The sequence below is a fragment of the Calidris pugnax genome, unplaced genomic scaffold (assembly GCF_001431845.1).
Source record: "Calidris pugnax isolate Ruff unplaced genomic scaffold, ASM143184v1 scaffold15, whole genome shotgun sequence".
NCBI classification, from domain to species: Eukaryota; Metazoa; Chordata; class Aves; order Charadriiformes; family Scolopacidae; genus Calidris; species Calidris pugnax.
The window spans coordinates 409,402-423,611 of NW_015090774.1; the positions used below are offsets into that span (position 1 = coordinate 409,402).

The 14,210-nt window shown below is 55.0% G+C and overlaps 2 protein-coding genes across 3 annotated transcripts in view; one reads left to right on the top strand and one right to left on the bottom strand.

Moving 5' to 3' along the window:
- DOK1 (docking protein 1) overlaps positions 1-6,461 on the top strand; it is an 8,494-nt gene extending 2,033 nt beyond the window's left edge. Inside the window, exons 3-6 of the mRNA XM_014942929.1 lie at positions 219-515; positions 3,252-3,363; positions 3,519-3,691; positions 4,900-6,461. Coding sequence (XP_014798415.1) covers positions 219-515; positions 3,252-3,363; positions 3,519-3,691; positions 4,900-6,012 — 1,695 coding nt within the window. The 3' untranslated portion in view covers positions 6,013-6,461. The remainder of the gene's footprint in view (positions 1-218; positions 516-3,251; positions 3,364-3,518; positions 3,692-4,899) is intronic.
- Positions 6,462-9,003: 2,542 nt separating this feature from the next.
- The window catches only part of M1AP (meiosis 1 associated protein), a 66,275-nt gene continuing 61,068 nt past the window's right edge, over positions 9,004-14,210 (bottom strand). For both annotated transcript variants that reach the window (XM_014944369.1, XM_014944358.1), the window contains exons 8-12: positions 13,543-13,693; positions 12,214-12,355; positions 11,460-11,666; positions 10,451-10,606; positions 9,004-10,159 (exon numbers count right to left, since the gene is read on the bottom strand). In XM_014944369.1, the coding sequence (XP_014799855.1) occupies positions 10,019-10,159; positions 10,451-10,606; positions 11,460-11,666; positions 12,214-12,355; positions 13,543-13,693 (797 nt within the window). In that variant the 3' untranslated portion in view covers positions 9,004-10,018. The remainder of the gene's footprint in view (positions 10,160-10,450; positions 10,607-11,459; positions 11,667-12,213; positions 12,356-13,542; positions 13,694-14,210) is intronic.

A 14,210-nucleotide genomic window follows, 5' to 3' on the forward strand; every position in this document is an offset into this window, starting at 1 on the left:
CCCGCCGTCCTCGCTGCTCGCCGCCGCCCCGGCTGGGCGCGCTGCCGGGCCGCGGCCGCCGCCCGGCGATTGGGGAAGTGGGACCGGGGCTTTGTGGGCTCGCCGGGCGCCTGGTGGTGGTGGGGGGGGTACCCGCGGTGAGCTGCCGGCCCGGCGGAACATCCCGGGCGCTCACCCCCCCCCCCTGCTGCCCGGTGTGACCCCCCGCTGCCTTGCAGAGGTGGAAGCGGAGCTGGTTCGTGCTGTACCCGGCCAGCCAGCACGGCGTCGCCCGCCTGGAGTTCTTCGACTGCAAGGAGTCGTCGGGGCTGCCCGAGCGGCTGGGCACCAAGCGGCTGGACAAGACGGTGGTGCGGCTGGCCGACTGCACCAGCGTGGGACCCGTGGCCGACAGCGGGCCCCGGGCCGGCACGGCCGTCTTCCGCCTGGAGACCAGCGACAAGAGCTACCTCTTCGCGGCGGAGAAGCAGCAGAGCGAGGAGTGGGTGGCCAAGCTCTGCGAGATCGCCTTCCCGGTGAGCCGCCCCACGGGGAGCCGAGGGGGCGTCCAGGGCATCTTGCCCAGCGCCTGGCTGGGGCTGCCCGGCCCCAGTGTGGGGCACAGGGAGTGGGGGGCAGACCTTTGAGCGTGTGTGGGGTGGTGGTGGGACCCATTCCTACACGGCTTGGGGGCACAGGGACGGGGACCCTGAGGCACATGTGAGTGGTCCTAGGCAGCCAGAGCTCCTGCGGCTCTGGTCCCTTCCTGATACCTCCTGCCGTGCCAGCAGCCGGGTGAGTTGTAGAAGCTCCAAATGTCAAGTTGGGCTCTTCTCCTGCGGTGTGGAGCCATCCTCGCCCCCTGCGGGGGCTGGGTGATGCCTGAGGAGCATTTCCTCTTGGCCAAACCACTGCTGCCTTTTTCCTGCCACAGCAGTGGCGGAAGCAGAGCCCCAAGAGTATTGCAGTGCCTGGCTCCAGGACCCACCTGGCTCCTGGGCCGGCAGCACCAGTAGCTGTAGGGCTGGTGCACCCCGTCACCCAGCCTTGGGGCTCACTCCTGCCTGCTGCTGGGAGCACCCCGTCAGTGCTGGGCCTGCAGCTCAGCCCTCCAGCTCCCCATCCTCTGCCTGCACCCCTGCAGCAGCTCTGTGGCCTTCACTGGGGCTAGTGGTCAGCCAGCGCAATGCCTTCCTGCTAAGGCAGCTTGGACAGTGGGTGGCCTTCAAGTACGGTCGTCCACACTGCTCTGGAGGGCAGCCCACATCTACATGTCTCCTGCTGTCCCTCCTGGGAGGTGTTTGCACAGCCCTGCATTGTGCCGTAGCTGATTCCAGGCTTGGAGTGCTGGGCCAGGCTGCCCCACAGGATGGCTGGCTGCACAGCTGGTGACCCCAGCATCTTCCCACAAGGGCCCGGGTGTTTGTCCGGTGTGATTTACCTTAAGCCTTTTTTTTGGTCCCTGGTTGTGCGTCCCTGCGTTGTGCTGTCAAGCCAAATGCGTCTGTGCAGCAAGTGCCCTGCTGACCAGGCTGAGAGGTGCTGACGTGATACTGGAAATTACTCCATGTCTGTGCCCGTGTCTGTCTGGTGCAGACAGCGTTGCAGCCTGTGTCCTGGAAGTGGCTTTCAGGGCTGAACTAGGGACACAGCATGTGCCTCTGGAGTGGTGCAGGGTAGTGGCAAGGCACGGGGAACATCTGCTGGGAGCAGGGCTGCACTCATACCTGCCGTCACACAGTAGCTCTCAGTTGTGTGCTTGAGGTCCAGAAGTGAGCTGACAGTTTAGGGAGAGGCGAGCAAAAGGCTGCAGGACAGCATGTGTTTTAGAAAGGCCTGGCTGGAGCAAGAGGCACAGGAGCTGCACGTGGCCTCTCTGTAAAATGTGATTTCTGGCCATCTGCATGGAGAACATGATTTTGTGTCCTGTTGTTTGTTGCTGCCCAGAGGGTAAGCAGGGCCCAGTGGCTTGGGAACTGAGGCCAGGACTTCAGAACAGAATTTCTTTTTCTTTTGAAGATGAGGGAAAGTGCAGTCAAATGGAGCCCTAATGGGCTCTGGTAGATCAACTGGCCCTTAACTTACTTCCCAGTCCCAGGCTGGAACCCTGCTGTGTTGGATGCTTTAGCTGAGCAGGAGCTGCTGCTGTCAGCTCTAAGGACACTAGGTTTTAGTAGCCCGCATTCTATTTAGGAGGCAAAAAAGAGGGCCTGATGGCTTTTTTTGTGCCTTGCCTCTTGTTAAGAAGCTCATGTGGCTGGGTTTTAAACTGAAACTGACAACTTGCTTTCTGCAAGACATAAGCTCTGCTGCAACCCCATCCCACGTGACCCTGAGAAACAGCTTCCAGCTCCTGTCCAAATACAGACCCCTCACACAACAGCGCAGAGTCTGCTGAAGCACCTCTTGCAAGGCATCTGTGAGCCTTTGATTTGCCTGGGGCTTCCCTGGAGGAGGATCTTTGCTGTTTGGTGGTAGCAGTGAGGGTGCATCCCCCCGCCCAGACCCTCAGGGGACCCTGCTGCGGGGACACGGTGGCTGACAAGAGTGTGTGCGTTGCACTTTCAGTTCTGCGTGCGCTAAAATAGAAGTTCTTGCTTCCCTTCTGTGGGCTGTGCGCTGGTGCTGGCACCGCTTTCCTGCCTGTGCAGAAGCAGGACATAGACCCTCGTGTTACTGGGTTGTCCCGTCAGCTCCCTCCCTCGTACCGCTGGGACAGCGTGCCTGGGCCCATACAATGCTTTGGGCACTGATGTCACCTGCGCTGGAGCCCATCACTGAGGAAGCAGAGCTGTTCTCTGCCTTGGCACCAGAGCACCTGCGTGGTCCTGCCATAGCAGTCAGATGAGTGTCAGGGAAGTGGGCACATGGGACCCCCAGGTGCTGCCCTGCAGGAGGCTGTGTCTCTGTGCTGGCATGTGCTGCACCAGTGGCAGGGGCTGGAGGGCAGGGCTGCTGCGAGTAACTGTATTTTTCTGCACCCTGTCCAGTGCGCAGCCCAGCTGGGGCCCAGGGTTGTGCTGGGAGCTCCTGCACTGCCTGGCCCTGTTCATCCGTGTTCATGTCAGATCAGTGCAGGGGTGGCTTGGGGTCTGTCACTGGCTCTGGGCAGGGAAGGGCATGGTATGGATGCAGGATGGTCAAGCTGTGGGGCTGAGGTAGGCCCCTTTGGGAGAACGGTGGGAGCCTAGCGATGTGGGGCTGGGAGGACAGAGGAACTAGGGGCTGATGTGGGAAGAAGGGGCTGGGGCTGATTCGCTCTTCCTTGTCAGGGAAATGGCCCCAGCGATGGTGGTGTGGCAGCCCGGCGTGGCAGAGAGGGCAGCGGGGAGGCACCGGCCCTGGAGATGGCTGTGAACTCCATCTACTACTCAAGAGATGAAGGTGGGACCTGCTGCTGCCCTGACTTTGGGCCACCTTCTGCGGGACCTGTCCTGCTGCTGCCCCATCGCCAGGGCTCCAGTGGGCAGCTTGGGGCCTTGCCTGGAGCTGGGGATGTGGCTTCCTCTGCTTTGTCCTGAGCATCCCTGTCCCCGCAGTGAACGCCTTCTGGGTGACGGTGCAACGGACCGAGGCGGCGGAGCGATGCGAGCTGCGTGGCTCCTACGTGCTCAAGGCAGAGCGTGACAGCCTCGTCCTGAAGGACCCTCGGACAAATGAGATCCTCTATGTCTGGCCCTACCGGCTGCTCCGGAGATATGGCCGGGACAAGGTGGGTTGGCTCTGCGTGCCACACGCTGATGCCTGTTCCCCCACAGGCTTTCCCTTGCCAAAAGTTAGGGAGCTGCTGTGCCCTACCACCTTGTGGCAGCCACGCAGCGGGCCATGCCAAATGCCAGAACTGCTGCAGCCCTCGGTGACCACAGCAGGGTCTCCAGGGGCATCTGTCCTCAGCTTCCACCTGTGTCACTGTGCAGGAGAGTGGGCTAGCAGGACACTCGTCCCTGCTGAGGGCACGGCTGTGCAGAGCCCCTCTGTGTGGTTCTTGCCCCGCTCCCAGTAGGGCCATTTGCAGCCCCTGCCGGCCCCTCTGCCAGGCATCCCTGTGGCTGGCTTGTCCCCATTCTCCATCCCATCGCTCCCCAGCCCATGTCATGGGCAAGCATGTCCTTCTGTGCACAAACTCTCCCTTCACTCCCTGCGGTCCTGGTTCTGCCCTGCATTCAGTCCATCCCTCCTGAAGAATGGTGGCCGGAGCAGGAGGGGCTGTTTGAGACACTCTAGATTTGTTCACCTTACAGGATGTACTGCTCTAAGCTTGGCTGACCCTGCGTAGGTCACCTCTGCACTGTCCTCCAGCAACCTGTCGTTGCTACCCTAAGCACGACAGGTACCTGCTGTGCTGGATGGGGAGGAAGTGGTCACCCCAGGGCTGTTTTCAGAAGTGACGGCGTTGGCTGCAATCCACTGATGGCACTTTCTGCTGCACTTCACCAAAAGAGAAGTGGAAACTGAGCTGCTCTTGGGGAGGCACCTGGCTCGTCCGCAGGGACTGCGCCAGGGTCAGGACGAGAGCCACATGTTGTGAGGAGCGGGCAGCTGCACCCACAGGTCCCTGACTGGTGAAGGGTTGGCTGTGCTTGTGTTTGGCAGCATTGACCCACACAAGGAAGTCTGGTCCCAGAGGCTTTTGTAGCAAACCCAGAGGCTGCCGCTGCATGCAAGAGAGCACCAGCAAGGCAGAAAATCTCTCCTGGATTCAGGGACTAAGGTTCAGAAAGGGTGTGGGCATCTGCTGGTGGAAACTTGTGTGTGAGTGTGTGCTCAGGCTTGAGGAACATGGTCTTGGTACAAGACTTCTCTTCAAAGTACCTCAGACCATTGACAGAGTAATGCTGGTAAGGCAAATGCGCCTTTCAGCAGGAAGCACGGCCTGCACGATGTGCTGGGCAGGATGTGACCCTTCCGCTTCCCCTGCAGGTGATGTTCTCCTTCGAAGCTGGCAGGCGCTGTGACTCCGGCCCGGGGAACTTCACCTTTGAGACCAAGCAGGGCAACGAGATCTTCCGCCTGGTGGAAGCCTCCATCCGGGAGCAGAAAGCGCAGGTGGAGGAGAACCGGCGAAGCTGCGACTCGCTGGATTCGGACAACCCCAGCGTGGTGCTGATCCGCCAGGCCCTGGCTGACTCCCTGAGCCTGGAGCTGCCCGCAGAGGGGGAGGACACCCTGGCACCCAAAGCGGGGCTGGCGCCCAGACCCAGTGCGGCAGCAGAGGAGAGAGATGCCACGTCTTTGCTGAAGACCCGGACTCTGCCGGAGCTGCCCGTGCCACAGCCCAAGCCGGCGGTCATGAACACACCCCCGCGCTCCCCTCTGCCGAAGGTGCCCCACGCCATGGTGCCGGCTGAGGACCTCTCCAGCGTGTACTCAGAGCCCCTGGACTCGGTGAAGAGCTTCCGTCCCTGGCTGGACACCCTGTACTCGGACCCCATAGACAGCAAGTCCCCGAGCGGGGCCAAGGCACCCGGCGGTACCTCGGATGAGACAAAGCTCCGGCTGCCGGCGCCGCTGTACTCGGGCACGTACGAGCAGGTCCGGGCTGAGGGGCGTAGCCAGGCCCCCGCCGTGCCCGGGCGGAAGGAGCACATCTACGATGAGCCCGAGGGTCGTGCCCCCCGCTCGCTGCCACCCCCCACCTGCATCTACGACGAAGCGCGGCCCACGGGCGAGGCATGGCGCACCCAGGGCCACGACGGCAGAGGTGGCTACGAGTATCCCTACAACCCCAGCACTGACGACTACTCGGTACCTACCTTCCAGGCCAAGGCCAAGGGCCCCAAGCCACTGCCTGCCCCCAAGCCCCAGACGGCCTTTATCCCCAAAGGGGGTGAGAGGAGTGGGGACCCTGGCAGGCGGCGGGGGAACCCCGCTCCTGAGAAGGTGGCCGTCAAACCCAGCCTCAACAGCAGCAACAACAACAACGTGGAGGTGCTGTACAGCCAGGTGGTGAAGCCCCAGCACCTGCAGAAGAAGGAGCAGTCTGTGGATGAGTGCAGCTTGTCACCTGTCTACGAGGACCTAGGAGAGATCTAGTGTGCTGCTGCTCTGGACCTGCCCGGGAGGGACTGGGGGGGCCAGCCCTGTTGGTGAGCAGTGCCGGCTGCTGTCCTCCATGGGTCTCAGGGGGTGGCTTGGGGCTGGGGTCTGTCCTGGCTCAGGCAGAGCCCCTCGTGCTCACCAGCACTGGGAGTGTCTGCCTTTCCCTGGAGGCCCTATCCACAGAGAGCAAGAGAGCTGTGGCTGGCGCGGGTGCCAGGGTGCTTCTCCGGCTCTGGAGCTGGCTCGGGTGCCACCTCCTGCTCTGGAGGAGGGCTGGCTGTGTTGCCTTGTGCCTGCTGCTCTGGCTCAGCTCTGGCTCCCTCACCAGGCTGCAGGGCTGGGATGCCCGTTGCGGTGCATGGAAGACTGCCTGCCATCAGTCTCCAAAAGTATTTTTATACAAAATTATTTTAATATTAAAATCTGTATGTCTCGGCATGAAACGTTTGCCTGTGGCATGTCTGGGCTGCCAGGCGTACAGACGGGGAGATGCCGGTGCAGTGCTGCGGGGTGGCCCGGATGAGCAGTGTTTGCGGGGTGGCACGTTTGTGTCTGTGCCAGAGCTACTGAGCTAAGGGGAAACTGAAGAAAGGTTCAGTTGGGGCTGGGATGCCTGGGTGCCAGGGGATTAAGGGATATGAGAGTCGGGCTCAAAGGTACCCTTATGTGCTTATGTTACCCTGATGTGGAGGCACAAAACGTTGTGCCTGGCCTGCTTTATTTATGCACGCGACCCCAGGACAGAGAAGTGCGTGCAGTGGGGAAGGCTGATCAGGAGAGACTGTCCGTGCTTTTCTGGCTCAGTGTTGTGGGCCAGACCTGTCATCTTGCTCAGGCTGCTTCTCTGTGCTTCACCTTACCTCCTTTCTGTTAGCAGTTCAGGGTGTGAGAGGTGCTTTGGGAAAGCATAAGAAATAAGGTAAATGCAGAGCGAGCCTTTGGCTGGTCACAGCCTTCTGTTGCCAAAGCAAAAGTCTGCAGTGAACCCTGAGCTTAGGGCTAGGAGATGATCTTTCTGGATTCTGCCTAGATTAGCATTTGTTCTGTTTGCCTTCCTAGAATGGTTTGGTTTGGAAGGGACCTTAAAGAAGATCTAGTTCCAATGCCCCTGCCATTGGAGCATTGAACCAGGTTGATCAAAGCCCCATCCAGCCTGGCCTCGAACACTTCCAGGGATGGGGCATCCACAGCTTCTCTGGGCAACCTGTTCCAGTGTCCCACCATCCTCATGGTAAATAATTTCTTCCTAACATCTAATCTAAATCTACCCTATCTCCATGATAAAGACTCCCCCTTATCTTTCCTGTAGGCCTCCTTTAAGGCTGCTATAAAGTCTCCCAGGAGCCTTCTCTTCTCCAGGCTGAACAACCCCCAATTCTCTCAGCCTGTCTTCATATGGGAGGTGCTCCCGCCCTCTGAGCATCTTCATTGCCTACCTTCTTTTCCTTTCCTTTGCCTCACTTCCACTGTCTCCTTACACACAACTGATTTCCATGTATTGAACAGTGAAGCAGCTGGGTGCAGCTCAACCGCAGCTGTGGCACGTCACAGTGGTTGTGTGCCTTGGCTGAATTCAGTCTGTGTACCTGCAAAGTGGCATCCTGGCAGCCAGTCCAGAGCAGGGCTTTGCTGAGGTGCTTGGGGATGCATGCCTTATGCTTGGCTGCTGGTTCTGCCTGTCGTCTTACAGTGCAGAAGTGGTCCTGGATGTGCAGCTTTGTTTCTGCCCAGTCCAGGGGCTGTGGGCCAGACTGGGTTGTGAATGGGAAGTCCTTGGATGTGAGACTTCCTCATGTGAGGACAGCCTGTGTGCTTCTCTGTTGTCTGCTAAAAGTCCGTGCCCCAGATTAGCTAAGAATTGTCAGAGCACTGGTCTAGCAGCAACAGCTGGGATGCAACAGAAGAAGTAGGTCTCTGTAGGGCCAGGTAGCAGTTTTTACCAGGAGAAAATGACTTAGGAGCTGCTCAAAGCCCAACTAACCTCTTCCCCCTGGGGCTACCTTTTTCTGTTTCCTGTTCTGAAAGATGTGTCCTTTTATAACTGCTGTCTCCTCCCCTTTAGGGCCTAGCGTGGTGCAGGCGTGAGACAGCTTCTGCCAGGATATCCGTTCTCACTCTGGGATTAGGGAAAGTACCCAAGTTCCCTCTGGCTGTCAAGAGTCAGTCAGAGCAACAGCGCAGTTACTGCCCTGCTTCACACTGTGGTGATCAGGCAGAGGGCTTTTCAACAGGGACCCCCAAACTTCCCTAGTTTTGTGATTTGCTTCCCCTTACGCTCCCTTTTCCCTCTTCCCACATTTCCCCTTTAGTGGCTTCCTTCTATCAGCAATAAATCACAAGCCCCTATTTGTTTATCCCTTCCCATCTGCAAGGTGTTTTGTTGACTTTGTACCCATGTGGCATTTATGATATGGTTGCCAAAGTAATTGTCACCTACGTCATCAACTCAGTCAAGCTAATCCCCTGTTGTGTCCTCCACCCCATCCGCCTGATTTTGTCATTTTCATATTGTCTGATTTGCATGCCCCAGGCTGGGCCATTTGTATGTGCATTACTGCCCCTTGGCTACTGCTCCTTCCTAGTTCCTCATAACATGAAGAGCTTGTTGGAGAGGCAGGGCTTAGGCACCAGCTTGTACACCCTAACAAACCCACAGCCCTGTGCCTGCAGGGGTGGCTGCCTTGGCCTCAAGGTACCTGCCCTTGACATCTTACCCCAGGCAGCTGCCTGAGGTGCAGCCTCCTGCCAGGCAGAGAGTGCTGCCAGGGCAGGGGAAGAGCAGGTGCATGCTCTGGGTGGCTAGCAGGGCCTGTTACTGAGCTGGGGTCCCAGGGAAAAGAGGTGGCATTGATGGCTCTGCTCTCCTGCTGTAGCAGCGCCCCGGGAGCTTGGTGTTTGCGTTGTGCCCTTGAATGAACTGCAGCTGTTTCTCAGGAAGTACAGGTCAGTGCTGGGATCGCTACATGCAATGCACACTATAAACTACAGGCAGTAAGTGAGCATTGTGGTGGATAACTTTATTTTGAAACAGCTTGTCAGAACAAAGTAGAACACAACCAGGAAGCCCAGTGAGACCACCCCACCTTGGCTCGCTACAGCTGCCCTCAGCTCCTGCCCTGCCAGGGGCAGCTGTCCTTTGTCTGCACTGAAAACCAGGCTAGCATCTGTGCAAGCACTGGGCAGAAGCTCTCTGGAAAGCTCTAGGCCAACCCCTCACATCTTCTGTACCCTGCCAAAAAATACTTGCCATGTTGGCTTCCAGAACAGCCCTGTAGGTGCAGATGGGCCATGAGGAGGAGAGCACCCAAGCACTAGTTGGGTGGGAGAATGGTGCTGTGGTGAGCTGTCACTGTGTAGAAGCCAACCAGGGCATTAAGGCTGGCTTGGCACTGGCTACAAACCCCTTCACGAGTTGGGGAGTTGGACAGTGAGACTGATTACAGAAGTAACCACATGAGCATTGTCATGTGTTAGTGCTGCTCTCAGGAGGGCAGCATTCTGGGCTTAAAAGATTCAATTCAAAAGCCCTGTTTTAAGTCTCTTCAACCCCCCTGCTGAACCTACTCCTGCAGGATGATGGCAGCTTGACGTTACTGCCTACTTTATCTGTCTGTCTGACTTCCTCACCACCCTGCTTGCAGCTTTTCTGCACTTGCTGACGGCAATCTGTGGTTTGTGGCCTGTACTAGGCTAGTCTCAGAAACCAAAACTTAAAAGCGTGCTGGTGGTGTGTGCTGACGAGAATGGGAAACATGGGGTGTTGCAGGGGATAGCTGAATCTCTGGACAGAGGGCCCCAGAGTAGCAGGTTTCCTGCAGGCTGACTCGCCGACTAACAAAACCATAAAACAAGGAGGAACAAACAATGGGAAGTGCCTGTCTCACCAAGGCCAAGCTTAGTGTCTTGCCTGACCGCTTCCGGCCCCGGGCGTAAGGCTTGGCAGCTGAGCGAGAAGCCAAGCTGTGACTGCACGTGAGCAGGCTCAACGGTGCCTTGGGGTTTACTGCAGGAACTCGTCATACTCCTTGGGGAGCAGGGAGGGCTCACAGGAATCTCTCCTCACTGCTGCTGGTCTGAATGCTTGGACAGGAGAAGCAGCCATTGGAAGGGGCGCTACCATGGCTTTGGCTCTGCTCTGATGCTGCAATACAGGGACAAAATACCAGTGCACCTTGTGGAAGCAGGCACGGGTTGGTCCAACAACCCACTGTCCGATTGTGTCTGCACGTGCCAGCTGTTTGGCATCCCTCTCCTCAACTGCATGAGGTTACGCTACACCCATCCCTCTGCTGCAAGTGAATGTTGCCCCTGCCATACACTGCCTTCCCTGTACCAGGAGGGTATCGGGGAGCTGCCCTCAGCCCTTCTGCAGGGAGCAGACCAGTGGGGCAGAACAGAAACTATCTAGGCTAGCCAAAGGCAAGAGACATACCTGCTTGGGTTGGTGCCGCTCTGGTCGCTGGTCCCTGGGCTGGGCCTGCTGCCTGTGCAGAGGTTTGTACAAGACACCCTTCAGGTACTTGTACAGGTTGCTTTTTAGGTGCAAGGGGTTATAAGCAACTTCCACTTCCAAACTGTTCAGGGCGCTCTGTTCAGACAGGAGAAAGCAAGCAGTGGCTATGAGATGTGACAGGCTGTGGGGTTTGCTTGGGGTTTTTTGTTTGTTTTTAGTGTTGAGGGATTTTTTTGTAGGGATGAGTGTAACAGACACTCCATGCAACCCTGCAGTGATGCGAGAAGGGATATTTGGCTGGGTTACTATCCATAAGGACCATCTTTAGCTGTGTATAGAACAGGAGCATCTGCAACGAGTTGTTAATGGATTTAAGCATTCCCTTGCAGGATGCAGTCCTATCCCCCCCATGCCCACAATCAGCCAACAAGCTGGAGCCGCCTTTCTGGGCATCACCACACTCAGCACTCTGCTTCATAAGGCCTCTTCCTCCTCCCCTCAACAGACATGCAACATTCCTCCAAAGGTCAGGCATTTACTATCCATAAAGAAAGCTGTAGAATATATTTGCTGCTGGGAAGATGTTTTGTAGTGGTCCATCATATTCCAGCTCTCACTACACATTTTCACAGCTGTTTCCTCCTTTACTCATCTGCTTAAACCAATAGTGAGGGCTCTGCCCTTCCTGGCATCACCTGAAGCGGAGGCAGACAGCTCAGGAGAAGAACATATGGATGCACAATAGGAAATGCAGAAGCCTGAATCTATTGGAAGAAACAGAGACGCTGTATGTATTGATTTTTCTTATGCCTAAAGCACCTCTCTCTGCAATCTGAGGATAGTCATGTTCCCCAGCAGTGAGGGAGATAGCTATATCTTCAGGAGCAGCTGCATGTCCTGTGCATAAAGGCTGATCATTACTCTGATCCCTGCTTGTACAACGGGGATCATTTCCACAGATATTCGTGCAGGGCTGTCAATGACTTACCTCTATAGGGCCGTGTACTCTCTCATGGTGTTCAGCAAGGAGAGGTGGGAAGGTTGAGGGCAGCAAGAGCTCTCTAATGGCGACTGCTTTGACAAGTAGAGTGGCAGAGTCGGAAGGGACAATGATGTAGTAGGAATGCACCATGATGTTCCAGTTCGGACTAGTGTTCTGTGGCTCACGTTTGGCCAAAAGCATCCACTTCCTTTTCTAAATGGCAAAAGCCAAAACCAATGTGAACGATGGGCAATAGCCACTTCCTTCAGCACATTCACCATAGGGGCTGCTGGGTTCAGGAGCAGAGACGTTCATACACATCAGAATAAGAACACTATTCTGCATTATGGGTGAGGATAGTAAGTTGTTTGTGTTGTTTTGGTTTTTTTTTTAATTAAATGCAATTTTGCATTACGACTTGTCAGTAATGGAAAGCCCTCCACATCCTAAGTGTTGGTTAATTATTTTCACAGTTAATGATGCATGTCTAATTCCAACCCTGACTTTTGCATTCATACCTCCAAACGCTGGATTTCTGATAGGCTAGAGAGTCTTCTCTAAGGTTTGATGTGCTGCAGCATTTTTCCAGTGAAGGCATTGGCTAGAAGGATTTACAAGCCCAACTCTGGACCATGAGATGAAGCTGCAGCTTTTGAAACATATTTTCTGGTGCAGGCTAGACAGATCCTACAAGATGTGCACTAACTCTTCCTTTCTATGGCAATCCCTCTCCATGAGACTGCGATTTTCACACACTCACCAGAAGACTGTGACATAGAGCATGGAAGCTGTGCTGGTTTATCTCCAGTTCATCCCAGTCTAGCTGCCAGCAGCTTGTGGGCTTGATGATGAAGGGCAGGCCATACAGTACAGACTCACAGACCCCTTCATACTTCAGAGCCCTGCAAATATACAGCTCATGTTAGTGAAGCACAGCCAGCATGAAATCAGCAAGAAGACTCTACCAGGAGATGACTAACTCAAGTGGCTATGGCAGTATCAGCTGCAAGCACTTCATATCTGTATTTGTGTGACCTGACACTATGAAACCTTGCAGAAAAACCCAATTGCAGTGAAAAGAGGCTTTCTTGCTGATTGCCAGGGTCTCTTGTATCTGCAGTGACAAGGACATGCCAAGAAGCAAATCCATTCTTTGTATGTTTTGTATACAGAACAGATTGTTACTCCGGCCTCTTGGGCAATAACCCACCCAGGCAATCACATCTCTTCCCAAGTGATTTTTACTGGATCATGGTTATCCTCCACTTAAACTGACACGTGCTCTGCTCCTGCCCAGAGCCAACATCCCACCACAAACACCACTACAGACTTCACAGTGCTTGACATTGCCTGTCCATAGCACACTTCCGCTTCGTGACTGGGCATTATTAAGTGGCTTCAGTGCTTTGGTTGTGGGCCATTTACGCACAATTACTGAGTGCTCTTCAGATACTGACAGAATGAGAGTAATTTTAAGAACAACTATATAGTTCAGGAATTACACTTTTTTTTTTCCCCTCTAAATAAACCTCAGAAAAGACACTAGAGAGCATCACTCTTTTTGTTATGCTCTGTGCTTACCAGCCATAGAACTGCTGACAGGAAAGCGAATAAATTCTTACATGAAGTCACACAGAACTGTGGGGCTTTGCTTGTTTTTTTAGTACTAGTCAAATAGGTAGCTCAGGCTCTGACATCTGGTTAATCGCTGTGGCCTCATTAGGGAGTGAGAGAACAGCAGAATTATACACGGAGCAATAGCTGCAATCTACCGAACTTCACACTGGAGGGAAACCACTGTTGCATGAATAACATCTATGCTGTTACACTCATAAAGTCCTAGTGTCATGGTAACGCTGTTTTTGACTCTGCACTCCTGTCTGCATGTGTGGGATGTGCTGTTCCGTAACACTAAGGGTTACGGGGGTTGAGGGTATCCTACATCAGAATTTTGCCCACTAGCACTTAAGAGTCCCCAGCGCTTTATGGTGACATTACTAGGTCCTCGCTGAAATGGCACTGAAAGAGTGTAGGCTGCTGTTATACCTGCCTTCCAGCTGCCAAGCACAAAGCACGTAACAACACTTACTTTACAACCCGGAGTTTATACAGCACTGCAGCTGGCCAGGCTGCCATCTGGCAGGGTGAATTCAAATCCACTGCTCTCACGGTGCCGTCCGCTGCCCCAGACAGTAGAGCTGGATCCAGTAATCTCTCCTGCAAATCACACTTCAGGCACACTAGAAGGAGATGGGTTTAGATTGCTGGAAATGGTGGTGTTTAGCACATAACATGTTCAAAGCACTTAGAAACACTAAGTTAATGTTTTCTAGCAACGCAACTAACAGAAAAATAATGCTAAGGCCTGTGCCACCAGGCAACAGTTTATCCCCATTTGACACACAAGGGGAAATACCACCTACTTGACATGTTAATGAAACAATGATTGGTTGGTAACTGGGCAGGCAAGTTCCAGTTTTGGTGACGAGTGGCCAGCTGCAGAAAGAGCAGAAGCTTGTTTCCCAATGACACACTGAGTTCAGGGCCACACATTTCCTGTCAGCTTTTCTATCTGTGTTTGTGGAGAAATCCAGCTCTCTGATGACACTAACTCTGGTATAATATGATATAGCTGCATACAATATGATATAGCTGCATACAATTTCTCTGGCCTTCCACAGATTTCTTGTGTGGGAAGGTGAAAAAAACCGACTGCAGCGTAACTTGGTTTGTCTCACTAGCTACAATAAGACAATG